Here is a 27,995-nt window from a genome sequence, read left to right as displayed (position 1 = left end):
GTGAATTTACTAATTGGAGATTTTCTATTGAGAGATTTCGAAAATATTTGACAAGCATTTATTGGAATTAGAAAAACCGAATTTTGCCGTTCATTGCATATCTTGAGAATATCTTCGGTTTTGGAAATTCCTTGGTGTCCAAACATCATTGGTCTATAAATACTAAGTTTGCATTTCTTGCAATCCATCTTAAGAGCCTGTTCATTGCACTTCAATTCTTTTTGTTTCTGTTGGAGTCGTCTATTCAGAGATGAAAGTATCCTAATTAGGTTAAATCTCTTACGACCGTTCGTTTAAAGACTTATGTGGGATCAAGAAGCTCTACGAGTACCGTTGGTGGGAAACTAGATAATTGCAGTGTTATTAGTTTTCGATTGATTTGATTGACTAACGGTTGTTGAAAATTTAATTGCACCTTGTTTGTTTATGCTTGAGAATCTTCACTTCTGATATAAGATTCACTCAAACTAGACCAGAGTATCGACGGGATCTTTAGAACTGTTGTCAGACCTAAAGGCATCTTGTGATAATCTATTGTTAACAGACTCTGTTCTGTGTGTGATTGATCACAAGAGATTCAAGTGGTGTTGTGCAGGTTATTGAAGGAAATAGAAGATTTGAAGATGAAAAAGAATTCTTATTAGTTTTCGTATCTTGTAGATTTAGTGCACAAACCTTGATCGGCTGGGATCCAACTAGAGTCGGTTTATCTTTGATAGACTTGATTGATTAGTTGCATGAGTTCGGCATCGCTTCATAGTTTCTCTTTGAGATCTATATTGATTGATTGTAAATCTATAGTTTGATTATTTAGGTAATCAAAAGATAGATTGATCTAACCATACAAAGGAGTTTATTTGATTAAACATAAGAGCCTTTGTCAATGACTCGTGTAAATCTTGTAGCAATATTGATTAGAGTGGTTACCAAACAGATGCTTCCTTTGCTGTTTGGAATACGATCCAAAGGACTTGTTATTCACGTGCATGACTCTAGAAGTCGAAGGCGCAGGGAGATACTGAGGAACTAGGTAGCTAGGGGTAGTCTGCTTGCTCTCAACTATACTAAGTTGGTATTAGATTTTGTATAGCGGCTTAATTATGAGAGTATTCAAAACTGGACTAGGTCCTAGGGTATTTCTGCATTTGCGGTTTCCTTGTTAAAAAATCTTGTTGTGTCTTTTACTTTGATTTCCGCATTATAATTGTTTATTATAATAAAGTAAAATACATATATACTTGAACTCCGAGTTACTTGATAGTGATCCTATAGAGTTTGGTTATTACCGAACCTATTATTAAGTAACACACTTTGTTGTAGTATTCTCTTGATCTTGTATCCATAGTCAATCACACAAGTTATTTTCTGGTTGTATTTTCCCGATCTCGTATCCATAGACAATTACACGAAGTGTGAACCGAATTGTTGTATTGTATCGACTCTGTCCATAGACGATCACATTCGGTAGAGGACTTATAGGTTGAAACAAAAAGATTGTGGTGTATTTGGGTACCCTCGTCTTTTCACAATTTGACTACCATCTCAACTGAAGTATGAAATAGTGCTTTTGTGAGAAACAGAAAAAAAATGCCTTCTTTAAAGAAATCCATTTTTTGAAGTTATCCTCTTTAATGTCACTAGACTTAAGAGTGGCAACACATTTGAGAATCTGATGCAAGGATTTTTGTAAAACAGAAATCTTGTACTCTCAAGATGCAAAGAACAATCCTCTGAGAGATGTTCGTTTGATCTGCAACGACCAAACTTACTATTGCTAGTAGTACAAAACGTTTTCAGTTGTAAACAATTTTCCTTTAGATTAATTATTACATTGTTTCATTAAGTGTCCTTTTATACTATAATAGTAGCAGGAACTTTGAGTTATTCTGAGAGATGCGGAGACAGTGTTAGAATATTTTAAACCAACTTTTTTCTTAAGGAGTTGAGATTTCTGAGAATGTACACTTTCTACAGAGTTTGTAGAGAAATGTGAGCTAGACTCTTTCACTCGATCACAACGTGATTTTAACATATAAATATCTTTCTCCATCTCTTTAATCCTTAAGAGAGCCTCAATGATATCATCCCTTAAGTCGTTAAGTTTGATCCTCAAGAATTTCTCAATTTAATTACTTTTCTCTAGTTTTTTGTTGAGTAAAACATTGCTTCATTCTTTCAATTGAAGAAGTTCATGAAGGAGACTAATTTTGTTAAGTAATGCATTAGAAAGATGGGTCCTCATCAAAACAAGGGTACTGCAACCGCACTTTCATTTTTTGCAATTGGTTGATCAAAAAATTAATAAATTGATTATTCAAGTGTCTTTGAAGAGTGTTTGGAGATATTCTCGGTTGGACACTTAAGTTTGAGTTTCCAATGAGACAAATCTCATTCGCAAAGGTGTTCTTAATTTTGGGTAGTACATACAATGAGTCTTTTCTTGGTAAACGAAAAACCATATTTTGACTCATTGAAACAGGCTAGGTCATTTACAAACACAAACTTATTAGGCTAAAGGTGTTTGACTGTGCTGATACTAATTGAAAAGGAGAGGGTACCAAGTACTCTTCCAAATTTTTCGTTCGGAAACCTGTATGGCAAAAACCTAATACAATTACAATTAGAACAACTTAATGATCCTTGACAATATGTATATAGAGTTTATATCTTTAACTTTTCTCAATCACAAAGTCTAGAAAATAGAGTCCCTGAACTTTATTGTTAAGAAGAGTACTTGGACGATCCCAAAGATCAATATAGTCGTATCTAAATAATCCAATCGAAATTCCGTCAAGTACTTGGCTTCGTATTTTCATTATGTTCAAAACCACGAGAAGAAATCCTGGATTTGAATGAGTTTTATTTTGTCTTTGATTCTTCTTAACTTGTATACTTTACTTCCTTAGCCTTTTTTTAAAACCATTTCCACTTGTTTTTGTTGATTCATCCTAACAAAGACTACAAAATAAAAAAAAGACACGCATAATAACAAGGTAGGATACAAGAAATATAACTAAAACAAGTATGGAATTGACATTCAAAACACATAGATTATACGCCTATCAATGAATTTAAATCTCGAATCACGCACCACGGGTTTGTTGTTGAAGCAATTACGCCACTACCATTTTTCCAGAATCCATATCTTATAGGTGTACAGGAGGACTATACACACAAAAATTACCGTTTTGGAATGCAGAGCATTGAACCAATAATACAATGGATAATATTTTGAGTTTTTGAGACCACCAACAAATCTACATTCTCTTGCCAGAGAACGGAAAGACCACCAATTTGTCACTAGCACCCAAAAAATCAGTTTTTCTGAAGTTGAGAAAGCTACATATTCTTCTACCATTATTCTCATGTATTATGGTTTCAGAGAGAAATAATATAGAAAGTATGCAGCTGCGCAGGAATGAGTTTAATGTCAAAACTGTTCACACATTCCCTAATACATGACATTTCCAGGATTGTATTAACCTTATCGTGCGATTTTTCAGATAAGTCGCCACAATCTCATTAATATTGCAGCAATGATGTTTTAGTGGGGAGTGACACTCCATTGGACCTGGTTATCTTTTGTTTCCAATATGGAGCACGCTATTTGATTCTTGAGTTTGAAGAGTTATTGCTTGTCTTTTCCACTGTCTCATCTTTTTAGTTATTTATTATTCAGATTTCGAGGATTTAGCAGGAGAGTTGTTGGTTGTTTTTCTTGGTTTTATGGTGGAGTTGGGTTGCCAATGTTTGGATGTGAAAAAATAGGAGAGATGGACTGATAAGGGGTACTTGGTTGGAGAGTAACTAGTGGGATGAAAATAGTTTATGGGATGGATGTGGTTGGGGATAATGTTTGGGGTGATAAGGGGTACTTGGTTGGAGAGTAACTAGTGGGATGAAAATAGTTTATGGGATGGATGTGGTTGGGGATAATGTTTGGGGTGATAAGGGGTGTTTTTTTACGGGATGTTAATGGGTATGGTTGTCGGGTTCTAAATGGTTTCTTGGGTGGGCCTTGTTTGGGGGTCCAATAAAATTTGGATTTTCCCTCAATGTTTCCTGATTTAGTTGTTCGATTCTTTTTACTGGGTTAGAGAATTATTTTTTGCTGATTGAGGATTAGTATAAATGGGGAAAGTTTGTTGATTAACAGTGGATTTTAAAAGGGTTTAGGATGGGTAAAGTGATTGAGTGACTGTTGAAGTTGATGATGGAATAGGTTTGACTTGGTTGGATGATTGCTGAAGATTTAGGGTTGATTTTATTGTTCATGTCATCGACGTGACTGGTTTTTGTGTCTCTGGGTTCTTCTGGTCATATGATTGGTATGTTTTTTTTTTAGTTTTGAAGTAAGCATTAATTTCTTTAGTGAACCGAGCAATCTTCATATCTTGCATTTTTTCCATGAAATTCAGGAGAGAAGAAGCCCATCTTGTCATATTCCTTGGATAATTGAGGACATTGTTTGATGATGTGACCAAACCTTCCACCAAATAAACATACCTAAGGAGTCTTTCGTACCTTAGCATGACTTTACATTTCTTTTGTGATGGTAGAGTAAAGTTCATTTCTTGCTTTATGGGTTTAGTTACATCAATCTTGACTGTGACTTTGGCGAAATTCCCTTCTTTAGCTTGGTCAGTTGCTTGTAAATAATACAGAATCCTAATTTTAATGATACAAACTCCGCCATTTTTATTTTCTAAGCTATCATTGGGAGGCCATGAACTTGGACTGTGAAATCATCTTACTTGTATCCATATTCTTGAGGAAGCTTGTTTGGATCACAGATTGCTAACAACAACATATATTCATTAAGATCCCATGGTGATATTGCAATGACCATATTGAAATCACAACCCAACTCAAAGCTTGAATTTCCGTATTTCCATAAGGTCTCATTGATCTTTGTAGCATGTTATAAAGTATGTTTATCCCACACTCCCTTCTTGTGACTGTGGTGATGACTAAGAATTATTTGTGATCACTGCTTGGTTCATCCGGTTTTTCAGGAAACTCAAAAAATGCTCATCATCTTTTAATAGGGATGTCATTTTATATGGAAGTTAATCCTCCCCCAGTTCAGGTGTGGTGGATGATGAGGCCACCAGGGTGATGAAAGGAGGACACAGATGGGAAGATCCGAAGAAGAAGAAAAAACCAACACTTCATAAGATTTCAACGAAGAAAAAGACACAAACATATGCCAAGAAAGTAAGACGCGGGATAACTAGATAACCCGCAAAACACAAACAAACTATAAAGCATATTAGAAAAAGATAGAGAATCGTCCTTTGACGTGAGACTAAATTAACATAAAAGATGAGAAAAGAAAAAATCTTCCTAGAGACAAGGATTTTAAGAAAGTCTGCCTAGTTTACCGTAAATCTATAGTGGGGAATCGTACAAGACTGAAAAGTGGGGGTCTAACAACCACACCCAATATTTCTCTTAGCAATATGTATGAACTAACTCCAATATACTTTCAAGAGAATCAACTAGACAGTCAGACTCAATCTTAAGAAAAGTATATCAAAGAGTTATATCTCAATTTCTCAATTCAATCTGCAATCAAACAAATAGGAATTTGCGAGCCCGATTGAATATAAGAAATAACCTGGACAAAAACCAATATCCAAGTGTCAATCAATTTAATCAACAACCAAATGTTGGATTCACAATTGATTGAAATTACGCACAACCTGTGATATTTCAATTATATAAACAAATATAATGCGTAAAAGAAATAACACAGACACCAGAAGTTTTGTGAACGAGGAAACCGCAATTGCAGAAAAACCCGGGGACCTAGTCCATATTTGAACACCACACTGTATTAAGCCGCTCCAGACAGTAGCCTACTGCAAGTTAACTTCGGACTGGAATGTAGTTGAGCCCTAAACAATCTCACACCGATCAAGGTACAGTCGCGTTCCTTACGCCTCTCGAACCACACCGGATTCTGCGCACTTGATTCCCTTAGATGATCTCACCCACAACTAAGAGTTGCTACGACCCAAAGTCGAATACTTGATAAACCAATCTGTCCCACACAAAAAAAGTCTATTGAATAGATAAATCTGTCTCCCACAGATAAATCTATGAGTTTTGTTCCGTCTTTTGATAAATCAAGGTGAACGGGAACCAATTGATATACAGACTTATATTCCCGAAGAACAGCCTAGAAATATCAGTCACCTCACTATAATCTTAATCGTATGGCAGAGAAACAAGATATTGTGGAATCACAAACGATGAGACGAAGATATTTGTGGATACTTTTTATCTTGCCTATCGGAGATTAAATCTCGAGAAAATCTTAGAGAAGATAGTACTCAATTACGATAGAAAACAACAAGATCAGAACAAGCAACTACAGAGAAAATAGTTGGGTCTGGCTTCACAATCCCAATGAAGTATTCAAGTCGTTAACCTACAGGGTTTTGGAAAAAACCTAAGGTTAAAGGAGAATCGACTCTAGTCACAACTATTATATCACAGGAGGTGTGGGGATTAGGTTTCCCATTTGCTAGAGTTCTCCCTTATATAGTATTCAAATCAGAATTTGCAATCAATGTTACCTTGATAACAAAGCATTTAATATTCACCGTTAGATGAAAACCTGATTAGACTCAAGCTAATAACTTTCAACTGTTAGATCGAACTTAGCTCGTTACACTCAAATGAAAAGTGACTTCATTTAGATATGAGTAACCGTACCTAAACGTGTACACCTTTGTTGGCGCAACAATAATTAACCGAAGTTATCCATATGAACACTTTTATACCAACCATATTCATCTTAACCATAACTAGTTCAAATGACTCAAATGAAACTAGTTATAGAGTTGTTCAATTGTTTATATTCTCATAGAAGTATACAAGATACAATTGAAGCAAAATCGATTTTGATTCACTCGAATCAAGTCATGAACATTATATCCACGGTTTGCAAAAGATTGCATTCCTTATTAGATAAATGTATTAGTTCATGAACAAATCGATTTTAGAACTTAACTTACTCAGGTATGCATACGAGTACGCATACCTAAGTAGTCGGACTAATTTTGGGTTCGCCAGTATGCGAACAAGTACGCATACCTCCAAACTCAGCAAGAATTCCCGGACCTGAACCTCATGCCAGTACGCGTACCGGTATGCGTACAAGGTTCCCGTACTTTCACTAAACCAACCAGTACGCATACGGGTATGCATACCATGGTTCCCGGACTTGGACTACATATATGCAAGTACGCATACTATGCTTATATCAAATTGTTCTAAACTCTCATTTCAACCATTGAAACATTCTTGGAAGACGACAATATTTGTCTCACACAAACTATTAGCTTCAAAGCAATTTTCAAGTGATCGAATGATCAATACGAAACATTCCGAGTCTACATCAAATGACTGTCTCACACAAATCATGTAAGATGTTACAAGGCGATTTTGACATGATCATCTTTTGACTTTCGTCAAGAATATAAGATGAACTTGGTTAAAGCGAAAGCTTGCCAACACATATTTCGAGAAATATGTAAGCGAGTTAAACTCAGCTCGAAATATCAAATGTGCATAATTGAAGTCTATATAGTTATACGACTTTTGTCTCAAATAAGAGATAAAGTAGATAGACTTTTGAGTGATAGATGAGTTCAAGTCTCCACATACCTTTTGTTGATGAAGTTCCACAAGCTCCCCTTAGTAGTTCTTCGTCTTCAATCGATGAACGCCGTGAAGTCTAATGCTCAACTACACTTTATATCCTAATCCGAGACTTAGCTATAAGTAGACTAGAAATCAAGACTTACAGTTTTGGCAACTAAACTTGACTAACAAACTTGAGATAGCAACGCTTGCGAGTTCGACCGAGCAGTGCTCTAACAAAGACGATTAACAGTTACTAAGTAAAAGGAAACACGTGCAACTATATTTGGCAAGTTATTTGTACTTATTTTGTATACTTAACGTGTTCAATTAATTGGTTGATTTGTTAATTGATTGTCTCATTATCATCCACGTATAAATTCTTGATCCGCCTTATGTAATTTCCTAAACTAAATTACTGGTGGAAATTAAAATGTTACGTGTGTACAAGATCATACTCTTTTGTCTCCTTTAAATTGCAATAATTCTTTATACATCTCGGAAAATTCTCACGGTATACATAAAATTACTCTTTAAATTACGTGGGCTTGGCGCTGTTCAAGTCAACATCAATGCCACGTCAACAAATTTAAATACCATCGGATAAAAATTGATGTGTGTGGTCGAGGAATTTTATTTGAATTTGTTGATTTTGTTCAAGCTTATGCGCCAGAACCCACTGTTTGAAAACTCTAAAATGGGTAAATTTTTAATTTTTATATAAATTTAGGAGAACCAATTTCATAAATATTCTTCTTAGGAATATGCTTAGTCGCCGACCGTAACGTGGAATCTATTTCTAATCATATACACATTTTTTTCCAACCAAAAAAATGATAATTCAAACAGACGCATGGCACCACTCTACATGTACAATAATTTTTTGGGACTGCGGCTCCTATAAGCAGTTGATACTATTCGACAGTGTGTATGTGGCGCAGCCCATTATCACCGAACATAATATATGAGCTGATGTGAGAGTATCATGTTTTGTTTTTTTTTTCTCTTTGATCAATGATGTGTATAGTGTTAGGTGATGTCCTTTGACACTATTGGATTAAATAATAAATTAAAATAAAAAATATAATTAAGAAAACATATGGAGGGAAGAAAATTTTTAGAAGTTGGACATAACAAGCGGAATGGATGGCATACGTTGCATAACTACACTGGTAATGCTTTAAACATGACTCATCGAAACATAATTTCCTTTTAAGTTCGTCCAAATATAATTTCATTTAAAGGATAAAAGATGTCTCTGCCGCGTGTTTTTTTTTTTTTTTTTTTTTTTTTGAGTAAAGATGATATTAAAAAGAAAAGGGAACAAAATACAAGCCAATCGTGCTAGGTGAACAGTTGTGTAACAGCTAAATAACAGCGATCGCCGACATGACACCTACACGATGGAGACAAACAATTTTTCTTTTGCCACGTCTCTTTTTCATAAATATATAAATAAAATAAACTTTATATCTCCGGTGGATTAATATTTCAGTTTAAGAATCTGAAGTTTATTTGCTTTGTATCATCATCATCACGAAGCATTTGTTGGTGGTAACATCAGTAAGTAATTCCTTGGTGCTCCGTCATGAATAGAACTAGGATCTTTCATTCAAAAGTATCATTACCACTTGGCAGGATTCCATTACATACTATCACTAACCTATCTAGTTGCAATGAAACCTAGCTATCATTTACCTTGTGTGGAAGGCTGATGATTTTTTTTCCTGATCCGTTAATTACCGATCTTAAACATGAATTCCTTTAATTTCCCTAATAATTATTTGTTTTTGGTCATGGAAACTCATGATCATGATCAAGTTTTTTCTTTTTCTTATCAATCTAATTTGTCCTTTTGATTAACTTATCCATTGAACGATCCCTAACAAAAAAGTACCCTTCAAATGTCCATTGTCGCTCACCACTATCAAATATATCTCGCCAATTTTTCATCTTCAGGGAGATACTTCCATTGTTGAAAATCAAAATCAAAACAAAAAATCTACTATAATGGCTTCGATCAAAATAATATCCTGAACCGGAATGACTAATTGTTTTTGAGTTTTGAATCGAATGAGAAATATTAGTAAGAAAAGATTAAAAGTTAGTAAGAAAAGATTAAAAGAAATGGGAGAGTGAAATTGAATCATTATCAGGATTGAAAACGGATCAATACTTCGTAGATACAAACGACAAATATTAACGTGAAAACTAATTGATGATAAGAAGGAATTTCTTCGCAAAGATTTATAAAGAAAATATTTTCTGTATTTAAAGTGACGTGGAGAAAATATTAAGCGACCTCTCTCGGACACACCAGCAAGACACGTCACCAACGCTGTCATTCAGCTGTTATATAGTTGTTCACATAGCATTTTCGAATACCAGCCTAGGAAAGCCATTCACTACAAGTTAAACATGAATGGCAGTTTCCCAATTTAAGAGTACTTGACTTACAACCATCCTCTAAATACATCTTTCTCACAAAACCAAAGTAAAAGAGTTTGTTTAACGAGTAAACATAGCTTATCAGACTGCATACTTCTTCCACCAAAAACTCTTGAACATCTTTCCTTCCAAATGTGCCACAAGATTGCATAAACCAAAGAGCTCCAAATATTCTTCTTTCTTCCATTCATATCCACAACAAACCAAGCATCAAAATGTGACAGTACATTATTATTCATACTCCATTTCACATGAAAAGAATCTAAGAAATAACTCCATACCTCGTGAGCAAACTCACAATGCAACAAAACATGATTTGCAGTCTCTTCCTCTTTCTTGCATAAGCTACATAATGTACTTTGCACATCAACCCCTGTGTCTCAGCATACTAAAAGTAGGCAGAGAATTATGATAGTTTGCCCAAAGCATAAAGCAAACTTTGGGTGGAATTTCCTTTCTCCAGATGTACTTCTCATACAAACAATCTTCTTGCTGCCCATTCTGAATCTCATAACACTTTTTCGCCGAGAAAGGTTCCAACATAGAAACTGTATCATCTTCATGCACTAACTCAGGCAATGGACCAGGCTCATTGCACAATAAATTCCATTCCAGCTGCTCACCATCTGAAAGATTTCTTCTTGATTTAATACACAGTCTACCATCTTCAATCATGTCTCTGCCCCGTGTTATCGGAGCAGTTCTTTTTTATAGAAACCAACCAAGTTACGTTAATAGTTATTATAGGGAAAGTAAAAAAAAACGAACAAAACAAATGATGGAAATCACAATATCCCTAAAGTGATTTGGAGTTGGACAACATGTGTTGCTTCTTAAAAAGTATTGGCAAGAAAAACCCGTAGGAAAAAAACCTTGACAAAGAAACGAATAGAACGCGAAAAATTCGAAAGTGAAAATAATAATAATAAAAAAATATCAGCATGATCTAAATAAAAGTAAATTTTCAGTAAACTAGAAAGTTCTAATTTTCCTTCAGTACCACTGAGAAGTCTTATAATATTGGCAGTATGTAAGAATTCGCGAACAAGTTATAAACATCTTAGTTCGCGATAGAACTATTAAGATGGGTTCTTGTGCTATTCTAGCGACCTCATGAGTGGTATAAGTGCAACGACGGTGTACCCAGAAATAGGAGGTTCTATTACTGATTGGGGATGGCGGGTGCATTGTCACAATCGAGGATTTAATTGGTGAGTATAGAGGTTACATCTTCGGAGAAAAAAAAAACATTCATTTGGACCACCAACCCTTGAGCTTAATCTACTTAAAGAAGAAGATAGATTAACATAGCCAACATTGTCATAGCAGTTTAGTTTGTATATAAAGCTGATATTTACCATACGCAAAAAAAAAAAAACTTTAATATTTGTAATTTTATTGTTCACGCAGTTGGATCAATCTAAGCTTTTTAAAGAAGTCTTTTATTGTCAGTTCTACAAAATCTTCTTGCGGTTGTCAATAAGTCTGGTTCCTTTATGGTACTATTGTGTATGGAACTAAACCCGATGAGAATGCTCCAAGTCCTAACGGTTCCGAATACGGGTTCTAATACAATGGACCCGGATCGGATTCGGTAAAAACCCTAGATTACCGTCCGGCCCGGATATCCGTTGAGTATTGAAAAACCATCAAATTTTTTCTTGAAAGCTTAATATCTTCATCTTTTTCTTGATCCAAATTATTATTATTATTTTATATTAATGTTGTAAACAAAGATTAAATGTAAGATAAAAATGAAAAATGGGAAAAATGCAAAGTTAAAACTCGACAAATAATTTTGCTAAACGGGCTAACAAAACAACAAAATGATCGGGTATCCTCCGGATACACCCGATTGAACCCGATATTTTTTCCGGTCCAAAAAGGATATGCCTATTACCGGTTGGGTATCTAAATGGCTACTGGGCCGGATCCGGTTCCAGGCAATTAGGCACCCATTGACGGTCCTAATGCTGCCAAATATTTAATGATTTTATAATTGTTAATATTCCTTGTGTGGCAGCTATTAAGGACAATTTTTCTCTCATCCAAATTCTTGAACTCAACAAAAGATATTAGCTTTAATATGGTTAGTTCCTCTTATCTTGGGTTGGATAGAATCCCAGTAGTGTTTTTCAAAAAAAAATAAAATGATACGTTGTGTCAAAGGATATATTATTTTTATTCTTCAAATATTTTATAAAAGTAGTTTTATTCTTAAAAATTGAATAATACTTTCATTTCTCTTCTTCCTAGAATTAAGAATCCGGAAGAAGCTTATGATTTTAAACCTATTAGTTGGTGTAACACTTTGTGTAAAATTATATTTAAGCTTTTAAATCCATGGAACCTCTTTTGGATAAATTAAATTTCCCATTTCAATCTGTGTATGTCCTAAACAGACATATTTTCAATAATGTAATAATAGCGCATGAATTAATTCATACACCGAAGAGAAAAAATGAAGGTTATCTGGGAATTAAAATCGACATGTCTGAAGCCTTCGACGGAAACGAATTGGCCTTTCCATTTTTTAATAATGATCAATGTAATATGTATAAGGACTACTATATCATATGTCTTGTTAAATGGCTTTCCAAATAAAATTTTAAACCTTCTCGAGGAATTAGGAAAAAAGGTCATTTATCTCCTTACCTATTCATTTCGTATGTAATTTTTTCACACTATCACCTTCCAACTGAAAGGACGATTCCATACATGGTATCAAGGTTTTTAAAGACAGTCGTCTTGTCAACCATATTTGTTCTTGACAAATGACTGTTTGAATTTTGTTAATGCCAATCTTGTAGAAAGCAAAAATATTCTTAGAATGTTGATTGATTTCAATTTTTCAGTAAATATGTTCTTATTAATTTCATAAATTTATTATTATAATTTTTAATTTTCAAAAAGTAAAATTGGATGATAATTCACAATTATTTCGAAAAATGTTTGTTTTGAATTCGCTATTCAAAAAATTTCCAATGGGCTTAAGGATTGGAAGAGTCGAATCCTTAACCCTTTTGAAAAGAGTTTCCCAATAAAATTTGCTAACAAAATATTTGCTCTCCAAAGAGATTTCTTTTCTTCTTTTTTTTCTTTTTGATCGAAATCCATTTATTTATTTATTTCATTTATTCCATGACCGGAACAGGAGATGGGGGCATGTTATACCTCAAAGCATGGTCTGGTATCTATAAGAATAAATATGGGAGTTGGGATTTAGAAACATTAAAATTATGAATGAAGTTATGAGGGAAGAGCAGGTTATACCTCAAAGCATCGTCTGGTTTTATAAGAATAAAGATGGGGGTTGGGATTTAGAAACATTAAAATTATGAATGAATTTCTGATAACTAAGGTTGATCGGAGGTTGATTACCTATCCTAATTCTTTGTGGGAAACCATCCTTAAACTTAAATACTTCCATATAAGAAAGCACTTTGAAAACTGACTTTTGGCTTTATAAAGGTATTTTTCAGACCATCGCTTCGTCGAACTCACAAGTTTTGTTGTCTCAAACTTGTTGTCAATGTTAGAAGTACAAAACTACATCTTGATTTCTACTCTACTAAAGTCAAGGTTTAAACTAGGATTACATTATAGTAGTTGGGTATCAGACATCAGTGGATAACCCTCGAAGGTTGAAGACTGAAGAACAAACGAAGACATTTACGAGAACTTCATCAAAAAAGAAGTATGTGAAGACTGACATATCCCTATTTACTCACGGCATTTATCATTCTATCTTATGAGACAATGTCGTACGATATTAGTAGATTTAATATTGCAAAGAAGAAATTTCGAGTTCAAACTTGTCTTAGTTGAACTATCAAATAAATAATTCAAGCAATGGATGTTCGTAGACCCTTAACAACATGGTTTTTAAAAGCGTACACTTCACGCTTCAGAGCGTACGCTTCGCTTCAAATTTCAGCATTTCGCTCCGAAGCGGTCATGCGTTTCAAACTTTTAAAAGAAAAATATGAATGTTTTAAGGGGGAGTTGAAACACCCTGCCTCCCACTCGTCTGGAGTAGGTTGAACTGGTGTACACACACTTCGTTTTTGATAAAAATTATACTTATATAAAATTTATATAGATATTATCTTCCTAATAAATTTATAATTACTAGTTACGACTAATTTATTTATAGGAAAACATCCGCTTCAAACATCAACCATGAAGCGACGTTTCACGCTTCGACATACGCATCGCTTCCTAAAAATGAAAAACGCTTCACGCTTTCAATACCTTGCTTAGCAATCTTAGTTAGAAAAATTTATTGTCCACTAACTATTTTTGTTTCAAGTTGATCATTTGGAAATTTCCCAAGAAACAGTGCGCACAATATATGGCTAATTGGAATGTTTCAAATTAATTATGTGATAAAAAGAATTGTTGACAATAGGTATAAATACTTATATGTTTTACCAAAATCAGTTTGAACTCCGTGAATTGTATAGGTAAACCCGGTTTAATAAAACCCTTTACATCTGAATTCTGGAATGAGGTAGGTTCGCAAACCCCTACATTTGACTTTCGCAAACTGCCGAGGTTTGCAAACGCTTGTGACATGAGTATCGCAAACTGTTAAGGTTTGCAAACCCTTGTTCCCTGACTTCGCGAACTGTCAGAGGTTTGCAAACCTGTACAGTTCCAGTATTAGCAGAGTATATGAACTACTCTATATGACTATGTTCGCTTTTGCTACAACTCCCAAAGACACTTTTCTGATAACTTTATTCACAAAATCACTTTGTGCTTGTGGATCACTGGTTAGTCTTAAGTTTTGTTGAACACCGCTATGTGTGCTTGTAAGTTCAAAGGCTACTTAGCCGCTATGAACCATCATTGTGCACGGTTCCAGAATCCTGGACCATATTGCATATCTCTCTGTGCGATTTTAAGGAAGACTTCTCACATACTTACATGAATTCCTATTAAGAACTTCATCTAAACTGAGAAAGTATTTGCTTGGGTCACAAGCTACCTTAGCTTAAATCCAAAGCTACCTAGAGCCTTGAAAATCTATAAATAGATAGACTCTTGCAACAGGATTTCTCAATCCCTGACACTCTTTTCTCCTAGTTGCTAAGCTTGAGTCATCCTCCAAAACCTAGGTTTCATCTGAGAAACATAACTGGGTTACGACTTTGAAGATTTCCCTTAGGGATTCTTGAAGCCCGATCACACTATCTTTACGTGATAGCACTTGAATCTCAATCTTGTTCTTGTTGGTCTTTGAGATTTTTGTAATCTTGGATCGGGAACGAGATAGATAGAAATCACAAAGTTTTCTTCCTCTCAGGCTTTGTGATTCCTGAAGATAAATATATATCTAAACTCTCTTTTTTTTGGGTTGTTCTTGAGAGGTGGTTAATAATCCAGGCTTCTCAACGAACTGAGTGTAAGTGTTCCGGATTCGTGAGGTTCGGTGGACTTTGCCTATTTCAACAGATTTCCAAACCTAAATTGAAACGAAATCAAATAGGCTTGTCTGTTAGAGGAAGATCGATGTCAAAAGTCTTCACTGAGGTTGAAGCAACTATTAGGATGTGTAGAACGTAAACTAAGGGAATCAACTGCGTAGAACCTTACGAGGTTCAAGGGACGTAAGGAACACGGTTGTAGCTGAATTTCTTGGAGGGTTAATTCGGTCTCAACTGCATTCCAATCTGAATTCTGATAGTACGCTAGTGTCTGTAGAGGTTTAATACAGTGTGGTGTTCAAAGCTGGACAGGTCCATGATTTTTCTACAAGTGTAGTTTTCTTCGTTAACAAAATTTCTGGTGTCTTGTGTTTTTCTTTTTCTGCATTATATTATTTATCTTTATAATAATAAAGTAGTAAGTAATCGATCTAGGTAGTTTAAGTCCTTATTATTTGAGATTAAAAAAACAAGACTCGTCCTTGTTGAATTCATATCTTGAAAGATAAATTACATGTTTCATACTTGTTAGAATTTGGATCCTCTTAATTTGGATACAATTAGATTGATCTTGGATATTGATTTCTCAGATCGTCTAAAAATTCTTTCGCACAATCAGGTTCGCGGACATTTGTTCTATAAATTCTCCTTTAAAAAAGGTTACCATTTATTTTAAAAAAATAATTATTAAGAGATTGTGTCACAAGGGGGGCAAAATAATTATTAAGAGATTGTGTCACAAGGGGGGCAAACTAACACTACCTTCCATGTCAATTCCTGCAATATTACGCTATTGGGGATTTGAACCTGGGACCTCCTGAAACGCATCAAACTTTGGGAAACGGGGATGACCAGCTGAGCTTGACGGACGGCATCTGGAGAATTTTTTTTATTGCATTTTAACATGTCATTTCAGAACATTACCGTCGAGTGTAGCCTGTAGGTAGCCAGGTGTTTCATCAACTTATAATACGCACATCAAACACCATTTCTTTACGTTATCTTTGATATTTCTATTATATTTTCAGTTTGACTCCAATGATTCAATTGAGGCGTGTCACCGCATCCACCTAAACGGGGATGAAATTATTTGACTTACACACAGCAAACATGTAATGCAAATTCATTCGCGGTTTAGTTTGAAATTGCATCCAAGTTTGCTGGTATAAATAAATACTTCGAAAGCTAAGTTTTGCTCCTAAAATAGGTAGTTGATCATAAATATCATCCACCAGAGCATGTAAAGTATTGCTGTGATAGTCTCCTAGCTCAACCATTTTCTGCTCATGCTCTTCTCTTTAGGAAGAGAAAGATGCAGAATACGCAGAAGGGGAAACCCATTGCAGATCAAGTTGTTCTTCAAATGGAGCAACAAAAAACTCCAAGACATACAGCTGAAACTGAATTTTGCAGTCATCCAAATTCTCCATCCACACAACAAACACCTAGAACTCTTAGAAGACTGAATTTCTCAAAACCCAAATCAAGATTTTCCGAAGTGAATTATCCTCACCCAACAAAATCACCAATGTATCGTGAAACCGAAGGTATAGACAGTGCCAACAATTCGTCATCAGATGATGACGACGAAGACGAAATATGGCACCGAGAACATGAAGAAGAAAGAGATCATTTTAGGAAAAATAACAAGAGATGTGGTTGGAAAATTATAGTGGAATGGATACTTTTTGTTGTTATTACAACTGCTTTAGTATGTAGTCTTACAGTTAAATCATTGAAGGATCAAACAAAATGGGGTTTAGAAACTTGGAAATGGTGTCTAATGATTATGGTGATTTTTTCCGGAAGATTATTTTCCGGTTGGGTTATTGCGATTATAGTTTTTTTCATCGAGAAAAATTTTATGTTGAGAGAAAAAGTTCTTTATTTTGTTTACGGTTTAAGGAAAAGTTTTCAAAATTGCATTTGGTTGGCGCTAGTTTTATTGTCTTGGTCATTAATGTTTAGCCCTGATGTCCAAAAGAACAATGAAATTTTTAAGAAAGTGTTTAGGGCTTTAATTGCGGTTCTTGTTGGTGCTACAATCTGGTTGATCAAGACTGTTCTAGTGAAAATCTTGGCTTCCTCATTTCACGTGGCAACTTTTTTTGATAGAATGAAAGAAAGTGTTTTCCACCATTACATCTTGGATTCTTTATCTGGTCCAGCACGAGGTGAGATTGATCAGACAGTGCCGGCCAAGCGGAAGATTTTCGGACCCTCAAGGTATCTACAACTTTCAAACTGCTTTCTGATAAGTTTATGTTTTTAGCAAAGTTGGTTTCATGTTCATATTTTTGAATTTCTGGTAATTCAGTTACCTACGATTATTCTTACACTTATCTTTACAAAGTAGTACTTGCACAGGGTTCCAGAAACTTTTTGTATTCCTGGAAATCTGTATTTTGGATCTCTAATTATGAGCACACAGAAATAGCTAGACATGTGATTGATGCTAAACATTCTTACAATATGTATAATCAGGTCGATGCCAACAAATTTGAAAGATGGGGAAAAGGTGCCTGGAGGAATAGGTGGTTCAAGGAAGATAGACATTGAGAGGCTGAGGAAGCTAAGTAGGCAAAGTACTGCTTCAGCTTGGAGCGTCCGAAGGCTGGTGAACTACGTGATGTATTCTGGTCTGTCCACAATCTCAAGGACAGTCGATAATTTTGAGACTTCAGAAATCACAAGCGAATGGGAAGCAAGAGTCACAGCCCAAAGGGTTTTCAAGCACGTCGCCAAGCCTGATGCCAAGTAAATATCACACTACTATTTCCTGCTCTTGATCCTTCATCATCATCTCTAAACATATATATATATATATATATATATAGCAAAATGCATCTTTTGGATAAACTTGCTTGTGGTGTTGTAGGTACATACTCGAGGAGGATCTGCTTAGGTTCTTAAGAAGAGAAGATATTCGCACGATATTGCCTTTCTTTGATGGAGCTGTTGAAACTGGACAAATCAAAAAATCCGCTTTCCGGAATTGGGTGGTAATTAAGATTATCCTTTCATATATACATTTTATTTATTTCTTTCTTTTGTCATCAGCAAAAGTCAATACAAAGACAACTCGTTTAACATCTGCAGGTACAGGCTTACATTGAGAGAAGGGCTCTAGCTCATTCCCTGAATGATACAAAAACAGCGGTTGAGCAACTTCACAAGTTAGCTAGTGCACTTGTGTCGGTTCTTATTGCCGTGGTTATAGTCCTTGTGATGGGGCTTGCGACATCCAAAGTTATCCTCGTGATCACATCTCAGCTATTACTCGTGGGCTTCATGTTCCAGAATACGTGCAAGACAATCTTTGAGTCTGTCGTCTTCGTCTTTGTAATGCATCCATTCGATGTAGGTGACCGGTGCAAAATCGATGGTGTCATGGTAAAATTCCTTATCCTAGAGGCAACTAACTTCCCATTGTTATATATTAGGCGTAAAGCTGGATTACCAATTTGGCGTTTTGTTCAGTGTTTATTTACTTTTGGATTGCCAAAGTTCTCAATTAAAGAAAATCTTGACAGCAATGTTCCTAATTTGGCAGATGATAGTTGAGGAGATGAATATCTTGACAACAGTGTTCCTCAAAATTGATATGGAAAAGGTCTACTATCCGAATTCTGTTTTAAGCACAAAACCGATCAGCAATTACTATAGAAGTCCCGATATGCTTGACTATGTTGATTTCATGATAAACTCCTCCACATCTTCGGAAAAAATCAATCTTCTTAAAAAGGACATACAAACGTAAGCAACACAAAAGACATTTCTCGTTTACTCTTTTTACAAACGCATTATATGCATCTTTTGAGTTCATGTTGTGTTAGGCCATGATCTGTTTTTTTATTGCAGATTTATAGAGAACAAACCAAAGCATTGGGCCCCTAAACACGCATTGTTGGTGAAAGAAATTTCGACTTTGAACAAGTTGGATATGAGTCTCCTTGTGACACACACACAAAACCATCAAAATTTCTTAGAGAGAAACTTACGCCGGACTGAACTCATTCTTGAACTGAAGAAAATCTTTGAAACCTTAGGAATCAAGTACCAGCTTCTTCCACAGCAAGTTCATCTCACTCATGTTTCCACGGCTAATGGAGGGCCATCAACACAATTTTGATGTGGTTACTACTGCACTGGATGAAGTCATAATCCCCAGGTTATCATACTTTCAGGGGCTATACACTATGATAATAATTAAATGAACGTCCCCGATCTTACTTAGTCCTATGCTCCTATTTGTGTATAAGTGTATGATATTGCACCTTGAGTGATCTGTGTTGCTGCAGGCAGCATATTATTTATAAGATTCCTCTACATTTCAGAGGTTGCTAAAAGATGAATGAGTGTGTACTGTGTAATAGAGATTACTAGGAAGTTGATTTGGAACTTCTCCTGGAGTCCCATATCCATATTACATACTTTTCTTAGGACATTATATGGATAATAAATAGCTTGCATAAGTTACAGTATTATAAATTCTCTCATTACAGTTTGATTTTATGTTGTCGGATTTGCATAATTGAAAAGGAAACTCTAGTGCGCATAATTATTTCTTGTTCGAACAGAGAGGAGAAAAGAACAGAGAGAGGCAAGACATGCTGTGGTCTGTGATGACTGGTGAGTCAAGCCCGGGAGCAGATATGTCGACGAAGTTTTTGCAAATGCAGTTTAACTCAACACAAAAAAAAAATGCTCTAGGGATAAAACGGGGTTGTTTGGTAATCATTATTATAATATATTGTAAGCTCATAATTAAATATAGTAGATTTACACCATATTAAAATTTCTACCAACATAGTACTCAGTTTTAACATAGATAAAATACCTAAAGAACGAAAAGACAATCTTCCAATATGGAACTGTTGGACTAGGTAATCTGGTCCCCACCCCCACCCTCACCTTTTTATTCAGAAGAGCAATGGCATGCTTTGCATCACTCCTTAAACAAATACTGTTAGAACCTCTAGTTTTAACCCACTTTACAGCTTCAAGTAAGGCTATGCATTCAACTTCTTCTGGGTTAAGTGCTTGGCTTGCGACTGTTTTGCATCTTTTGAACTCTCTGTTTGGTAGAGAACAACAATTCCAACACCAAAACTATTAGTATCTTTATCATGAGAAGCATCACAATATACCAAACAACAATCAAGTGGAAGATTTTCATTAGAAGGAGCCACCTGAACTTGAACAACGGTAGAACTACTATTAGGTATAGATGAAGTTAGGAATTCATTGGTATCACTAATAATCTTAGATGACAGTCTGACAGTGCCTAGAATATTAAGGGGTTTATGTTGAAAAATGTGAAAGTATCTGTCCTTCCAAATACACCACGCAATAGTTAAAGCAGAACAACCGGGAGCATCATTAGACGAAAGATATTTGCTAATCCAATCATAAATATTGGCAGTAGTAGCAGAATCTTGAAGCACCATATTTCCAAAGGGCAAAGAAGCCCAAACATATTTAGAGTAAGAACAATGCAAAATGAGATGTTCAAATATTTCAGCAGTATTAGTATCACACATACTACAACTATTATCCTGATTAGGTTTGAAAACAGACACTCTATCCTAAGTTGACAATATCCTTTCAATACATTTCCAAAAAAAACAATTGGATTTTAGACAAGGGGAGCTTCCCAAAGATTTATACATATAGGATTTGGATGAGTATGTATTAGGATTAGCAGAAGGTAACTCACCAGCTAAAAGCTTATAAGTTGATTTAACTGTAAAGGTACCATTTTTAGTGAATGGCCAAATCAATTCATCAAATCCAGACAATGGAATTCTAATGTTCATTATTTTCTGATTGTTTTCTTAAGTAAAGAAGGCTTGCACTAATTCTGAGTTCCAGATGTTAGAATGTTTATCAATCAAACTGCTCACACACAGGTTAGGATTAAGATGACAAATGCATAAGGAAGCAGACATGTTAGGAACCCATGCCAATTATCAACAAAAGCATGAATGTTTTTACCATTTATAACTTCCCAAATAACATGATTCTTAATGATACTAAGACCATGACAGATACTTTTCCAAACCCATGAAGAATCCTTAATATCTAAATGATGCAAAGGGTGCATAGTTCTTAAAGTACTTGCATTTCAAAATGAAATTTGTTAGAGGGAGAGAAAAAAGTGATTTGAGGAGAGCAAAAATCGTAGCCAACTCACTAAAAATGACCTGGTCAATATATTCTACCAGCTTAGACCAAACTACCTCTGTTAAGTACACCCGGTATTACATTTTTGATACTCACCCAAAAATGATGTTCTTCCTCTGACAATATCTTCCACATCAAACCACCGAGATTAATACTCACTTTGCAACTAATGGATTAATCATCATCATTCATCGCCTTCTTCGTATGGGAGGAAACACTCCAACTAATGGATTAATGATGTTTTGAAAAGTAAGGGTTGGAGTGTTTGGTTGGATTAATACTCACCATTACTAATAGATGATAACTCTGTTCTTATCAAAACAAACACTCCAACCCTTAATTTTCTAATCGACTGAGACATAAAATCTACTGAATCTTTCAATAGAATTTGGTTGTCCTAACTTTTTTAATTAAACCTCATCTATATATTCTCCAATGCTTCGTCCATCGTTCCCAAATCCATCCCTTATCAGCACAAATAATGATAAGACAAACCCAAACTTGAATAAGGTCGTCGATTTAATATCCTGGTTTTTATTTTATCAATTTGAAACGGAATTTGTTAGTATCAAATACTAATCACCATTATCACCTGATAAAACAGCTAGGTAAACAAACAACTAATCGATTGAGTAATATATTTCCAAAGTGGAGATTCGACAAAAACTCCTATTTTGTTTGTACCATCATCAGTTTAATGTCCAATATGCAAATATGATCCATTGGTTAAGACATGGTAGTGGTACGTATGATAATTTAATCAAGTAAATCAGTTGAATAAGTTAACTTCGTAAAAATAAAAATAATTGTTGGATCAACATAATATTTCATCCAAATCTTTTCTCTGTGAGTTGTTTCGGAAATTGATTAAGTTATATAATGAGCATGGTTAATTTAGTCCGAGTAAGAAGAACACATTGAATCGGTCCTAGTTATTGAGTTGATAACGATTTTCGCTCTCCTCGAATCCGTTTTTGCTCTCCCTCTAACAAAAATCTTCAAAATTTTAAACCACAACTCATCTTCATAATGAATAAGTAACCAAGCAGTTCTAGTTAGAAGGGCTGCATTAGTAAACTTTAAATTTCTAAAACCTAATCCACCTCTCATTTTGTGAGTGCATACTTTTCCCTATTTTTTAGGGTAAAAACCACCATTTGAACCTTTACCCCGCCAGACGTCTCGTTGGGATTGCTCCATCTTATGAATGAGGTCATTTGGGAAAAGAAAGGAATTCATATGATAGATGGGAGAAGAATTTGAGACATTATTGACCATAACTGACCTACCAGATTGGGTCAGGTTCTTACCTTTCCACTTAGTCATTCCTTTCGCGAAATGATCAACAAGAAATGAAAAGGTATCATTTTTTGATCTTTTCATGAATAGGGGATACCTAAGTGTTTGAGATTAGGATAAACTTTCTTAACATTTGGTGATCTAATAAGAGAGACACAATGGTCCGATGCACATTCTTACTGAAGAAGCTTCCTGATTTTTGAAAATATATCACTTGGGCTGAATGAGACTAAAATCCTTAATGAGAAAAATTAAGTTGTTAGCCTCATCATGAGTATCTTTAGTGAATAAGAAGCAATCGTCAGCAAAGAGGAGATGTGAGATACTAGGGGCCTCTTTACTGACTTTAAACCCATGAATGAGCTGACATTGTTCAGCATGCAACAAATTCTAGAGAAAGACTCCATGCATAGAATGAACAAATTGGGAGATAATGGATCACCTTGTCGTAAACCTCTATTAGGTTTGTATACAGGACAAGGTGAACCATTAAAAAGAACAGAAATACTAGTGGTACTAATACATCGATAAATAATCTCACACCAAGAGTCAGTTAAACCAACACATTTTAGAACATCAATAAGAAAGGACCACTCCACACGATCAAATGCTTTAGACATATCCAACTTTAGACCCATAAAACCACATTTATCATTTTTCCTTTTCGTTTTCATGGAATGAACTAATTCTTGGGCAATAATCACATTATTCTAGATATTTCTGTTTGGAACATTAGCATATTGGAAGAGTGATACAATTTTGCTTAAAAGAGGTGTCATCCTATTTACAATGATTTTAGAAATTATCTTATAACTAGTATTGCATAATAAAATTGGCCTAAAGTCAGCAGGAGTAACGGGATTGTTGAAATTTAGGTATGAGAGACATAAATGTATGATTCATTTCTTTAAGCAAATGCTTAGAGTGGAAAAAGCTTGGAACAGTTTTGAAAACATCAATTTTCACAAATTCCGTGTTCTGCTTATGAAAACCTGGTGGAAATCCGTCAGGCCCTGGGGCAAACCATGAAACCATTTGTTTTCATTGTGTCTCTAACTTCTTGTAAAGTAATGGGACTCAATAATTTGTCGTTGTCATCATTAGCTATACAAAGATTTATGCAATTCGGAAAATTTCTATTACGAAAAGGATAAGACGTAGTACCAATTGAACTAAAATGATTAACTAATAGGTCTTCAAGTTGATTCTTATCCTTGGACCAAGGGTCATTCTTCAATTTGAGAGAACTGATATGATTAAAATGCCTTCTTTTATTGATATATGTGTGATACAAGTTGGTATTTCTGTCATGCCCCTTCATGAACTCGACTCTAAACTTTTGAGCATAAAATTCTTCTTGGATTTTTTGCGAATGGTCCAACTGTATCAACTTGCTTAATAGCTTCAAGGTTCTAGATAGTATTATCTTGAATATTTATAACTTGTAGTTGAGTTTCGAGAGACCTGACCTTATAATCAACATTGCCAAAGTGCGAAATATTCCAATTTTTCAAATCAGTTTTCACATTCCTAAGTTTATTAAAAAGTTGAAAAGCATGGGATCCTCTAATGGGGATATAAAAAGCATGTTTAATGACTGAATGTGAATACGAATCACTGAACCAACACTTAAAGTATCTATAGGGTCTCTTACCTTGATTAGAAAGACTGTTTGTAACCAAGATAATCGGTAAATGATCTGAGCCTATAAAGTCAATATGGAAAACTTTTGAGTTGACATAATGACTCAGCCACAAACCATTTACCAGTTCCCTATCCAATCTATCTCTAATAGTATCATCGCCAATAATATTAGACCAAGTGAAACGGGAACCCCAAAGCCTAAATCAGGTAAATTAGAATTACCGATAATATGTAGAATGATAGGAAAATCCTCAGTAGTAGGATTAGTAAAAGTAGACCTCTCATGGGCAAACATGGTTATATTGAGATCACCAATTAACACCCATGAGAGAGTGACTTGTTTACCAATCCTGCTGAAAAGACGAGGGTACCCAAATATACCACAATCTTAAACTTTTCCACCTATAAGTCCTCTTACCGAAAGTGATTGTCTATGGACTGAGTCGAGACAATACAACGAATCGGTAATCACACTTTGTGTGATCGTCTATGGATACGAGATCGAGACAATACAACAATCAAAGTGTGATTACATGATAATAGGTTCGGACTTAACCAAACTCTATAGGATCACTATCAAGTAATACGGAGTTAACGTTTGTATATTTACTTTAAATTATAATAACAATAATTATAATTGCGGAAAACAAAAGTAAATGACACAACAATATTTTGTTAACGAGGGAACCGCAAATACAGAAAAATCCCGGGACCTAGTCCAGAATTGAATACTCTCAGAATTAAGCCGCTATACAAAATCAAACCAACTTCGTATAGTTGAGACCAAGCAACTAAACCTATAGTTCACCTAGTTTCTTCAGTATCCCTGCGCTTCCGACATTCAATAAGTGCACGCACTGGAACAATTCCTTTGGTTCGTATTCCAAACAGTAAAGGAACAACAAATATGTTCGGTAACAACTCTATTCAATCTCAGTGATATGAGTTAGACAAATGCTCTTCTGTTTAATCCAATAAACTCCTTTGTCGGGTTCATATATATCTATTCAACAACTACCAAAGTAGCAGAGTTTAGATTTTTCAATCAATAATAAGACCCACCAAGATACTATATACTGATGCCGATCTACGCAACTAATCAATCAAATCTATCAAAGATAAACCGATTATATTTGGATCCCAGCCGATCAATTTTTGTGCACACCAAAGATTATGAAACCAATAAGAAATCTTCTTTGTCTTCAAATATTCTTAAATCTTCAATAAACACCTGCACACCACAACTTGAATCTCTTGTGATCAATCACGCACAGAATGGAGTCTGTTAACAATGGATTATCACAAGACGTCTTTAGATCCACAAACAGTTCTAAAGATCTCGTCGATACTTCGATCTAGTTTGAGTGGATCTTATATCAGAAGAGAAGATTATCAAGAATAAACAAACTAATGCAATCAAAGTTCAACAACCGTTAATCAATCAAATCAAACTGAAAACTAATAATACTGCAATTATCTAGTTTTCCACCAACGGTACTCGTAGAGCTTCTTGATTCCACATAAGTCTTTAAATGAGCGGTCATAAGAGATTTTGCCTAATTAGGGTACTTTCCTCTCCGAATAGACGGCTCCACCAGCAACAACACAACAAGGTAGTTTTGCTGGTTCTTAGGATAGTTTGCTCGAATTGCAAACTTGGGTATTTATAGACCAAAGAAGTTTGGACACCAAGGAATTTCCAAAACCGAATATTCTTAAGATATGCAATAAATTCCCAAACCGGTTTTCATAATTCCTAGATATGCTCTGTCCAAAATTAACTGAAATCCTACTAGAAAATCTCCAATTAGTAAATGCACATTACCATTTTTTATTTTCCAAAGATATGCATTTTAATTGCTGGTAATTAAAAGCATATAAAATTAACAACCTTAATTAAAAGATTGTCAACTTATTTCGGTCCGGGATCTCCCTAAGTTATTAAGGAATATCTTTGAACAATAAAAGATAAGAGTTACAGAACATGGTCAAAGTATGTTTAAAGGGCTGTTGTACTCTTTTTCTTCTTTCAGTTTTTACTCTTTTGGGTTTTTCTGTCAAGGTGCTGACGAGGCAACAAATTTGTTATACTTTTTGCTTGGGTTTAGGCATATCAGGATTTACCAACAAAGTTTTAATCAGACAATATTTTTAACGACGGATGATCCAAGGGAGTGTGCTATATAAACACTGTTATAGGTGGCTGATCCATCGGTTAACACATTTTATGTGGAACCCACACAAGCACCATGTGATAGACATTGGTACTCCTATGTGTTTCATGTACCCTAATAGTTATCTCCTAGATGATCTCCTCAATCACAAATATATATACCCGTTCGAGAGTCATGTGTTTGTAAAATATGATCAGAGTTACATTTTCATGTACCCTAGCTAATAGTTATTGCCGATGAAAACATCAATTTTTACTTAACAATGACCGTAGCAATGAATCTTAGCTGTTTTACTGGCAATTTCAAGAAATTTAAGCAATGTTATTTTTTAGTCTGATAGTGAAGTTTTAGTTAGGTCCATCAATGAACCTAATTCCTGTGTTCATTGGATGAATCAAATCTTCATTCTAGATATTAGGTTGTTATTAAGTAAGATTAGAAAATGGAAATGTGTTTCAGTTAAAAGAGAGTCCAATAATGTGGCAGACAAAATTGCCAAGAAGGCTGGAGTCTTAAAATCTGATTTTGTATTCTTAGATAGTTTTCCTCTTGACATTCAAAAATTGATCACTAATGAAACTCATGTGAGAACTACTTGATTATCAATGAATCCTTTCTTTTGAATCAAAAAAAAAAAAAAATTGATCAAAAAGAAAAAACGTAACAATGACCTTTTCTGTTATAGAGAGATAGAATATCTATTTTGACCAATCAACCAACCGACCCACCCCCTCTCTCTCTTCCTCCGTTTCTTTGCTTTATTTAGGCTGCATACAGCTAGACTACTGTTTCGTATTCGTGGCGCCACCACATTAAGCATATCTCTTCCACCTCCTCACCTTTCCATACATCACACAACATTACTTATCACCCCACACTATAAATAAAATACTCTAAAAGACAAAATATAGTCCAGAAATATCACATTCTATATACATCTCCACCTACCGTATTAAATCACTTTAAGCAAATTGTGATCTTAATTAATTAATACTCTATGTTAACACAATTTCAATCGCCTGTCACTAATGTGAAAACACCATGTACATAGATCTCTCTTTGGTTTAGCCGAACTCTGTCCTCAGAAGGTCTTATGATCACGAGCTCGTCATAAGCTCTCAGACTCACAGAGGTACTCTCCTAAGTCCTAACCACGTCA

At 34.9% G+C, this 27,995-nt stretch overlaps 1 protein-coding gene across 1 annotated transcript; it reads left to right on the top strand.

Moving 5' to 3' along the window:
* Window positions 1-16,737: 16,737 nt before the first annotated feature.
* LOC113292726 (mechanosensitive ion channel protein 10-like) lies at window positions 16,738-20,009 on the top strand. The gene is made up of 6 exons (XM_026541598.1): window positions 16,738-17,759; window positions 18,018-18,290; window positions 18,412-18,535; window positions 18,633-18,926; window positions 19,087-19,289; window positions 19,395-20,009. The coding sequence occupies exons 1-6, from the start codon at window positions 16,846-16,848 to the stop codon at window positions 19,663-19,665; spliced, it is 2,079 nt and encodes a 692-aa protein (XP_026397383.1). The 5' UTR covers window positions 16,738-16,845; the 3' UTR covers window positions 19,666-20,009.
* Window positions 20,010-27,995: the final 7,986 nt, after the last annotated feature.

Source organism: Papaver somniferum, chromosome 7 (genome assembly GCF_003573695.1).
Source record: "Papaver somniferum cultivar HN1 chromosome 7, ASM357369v1, whole genome shotgun sequence".
In the NCBI taxonomy this organism is placed as follows: Eukaryota; Viridiplantae; Streptophyta; class Magnoliopsida; order Ranunculales; family Papaveraceae; genus Papaver; species Papaver somniferum.
This window is presented reverse-complemented; position numbering and strand designations above follow the sequence as displayed.

Bases quoted from the DNA above. Each gene is read 5' to 3' on its own strand.
- LOC113292726 (XM_026541598.1), top strand. From the start codon at position 16,846: ATGCAGAATACGCAGAAGGGGAAACCCATTGCAGATCAAGTTGTTCTT. The intron at 18,291-18,411 runs GTAAATATCACA...GTGGTGTTGTAG, and splicing joins GTCGCCAAGCCTGATGCCAA to GTACATACTCGAGGAGGATC. The intron at 19,290-19,394 runs GTAAGCAACACA...TTTTTATTGCAG, and splicing joins CTTAAAAAGGACATACAAAC to ATTTATAGAGAACAAACCAA.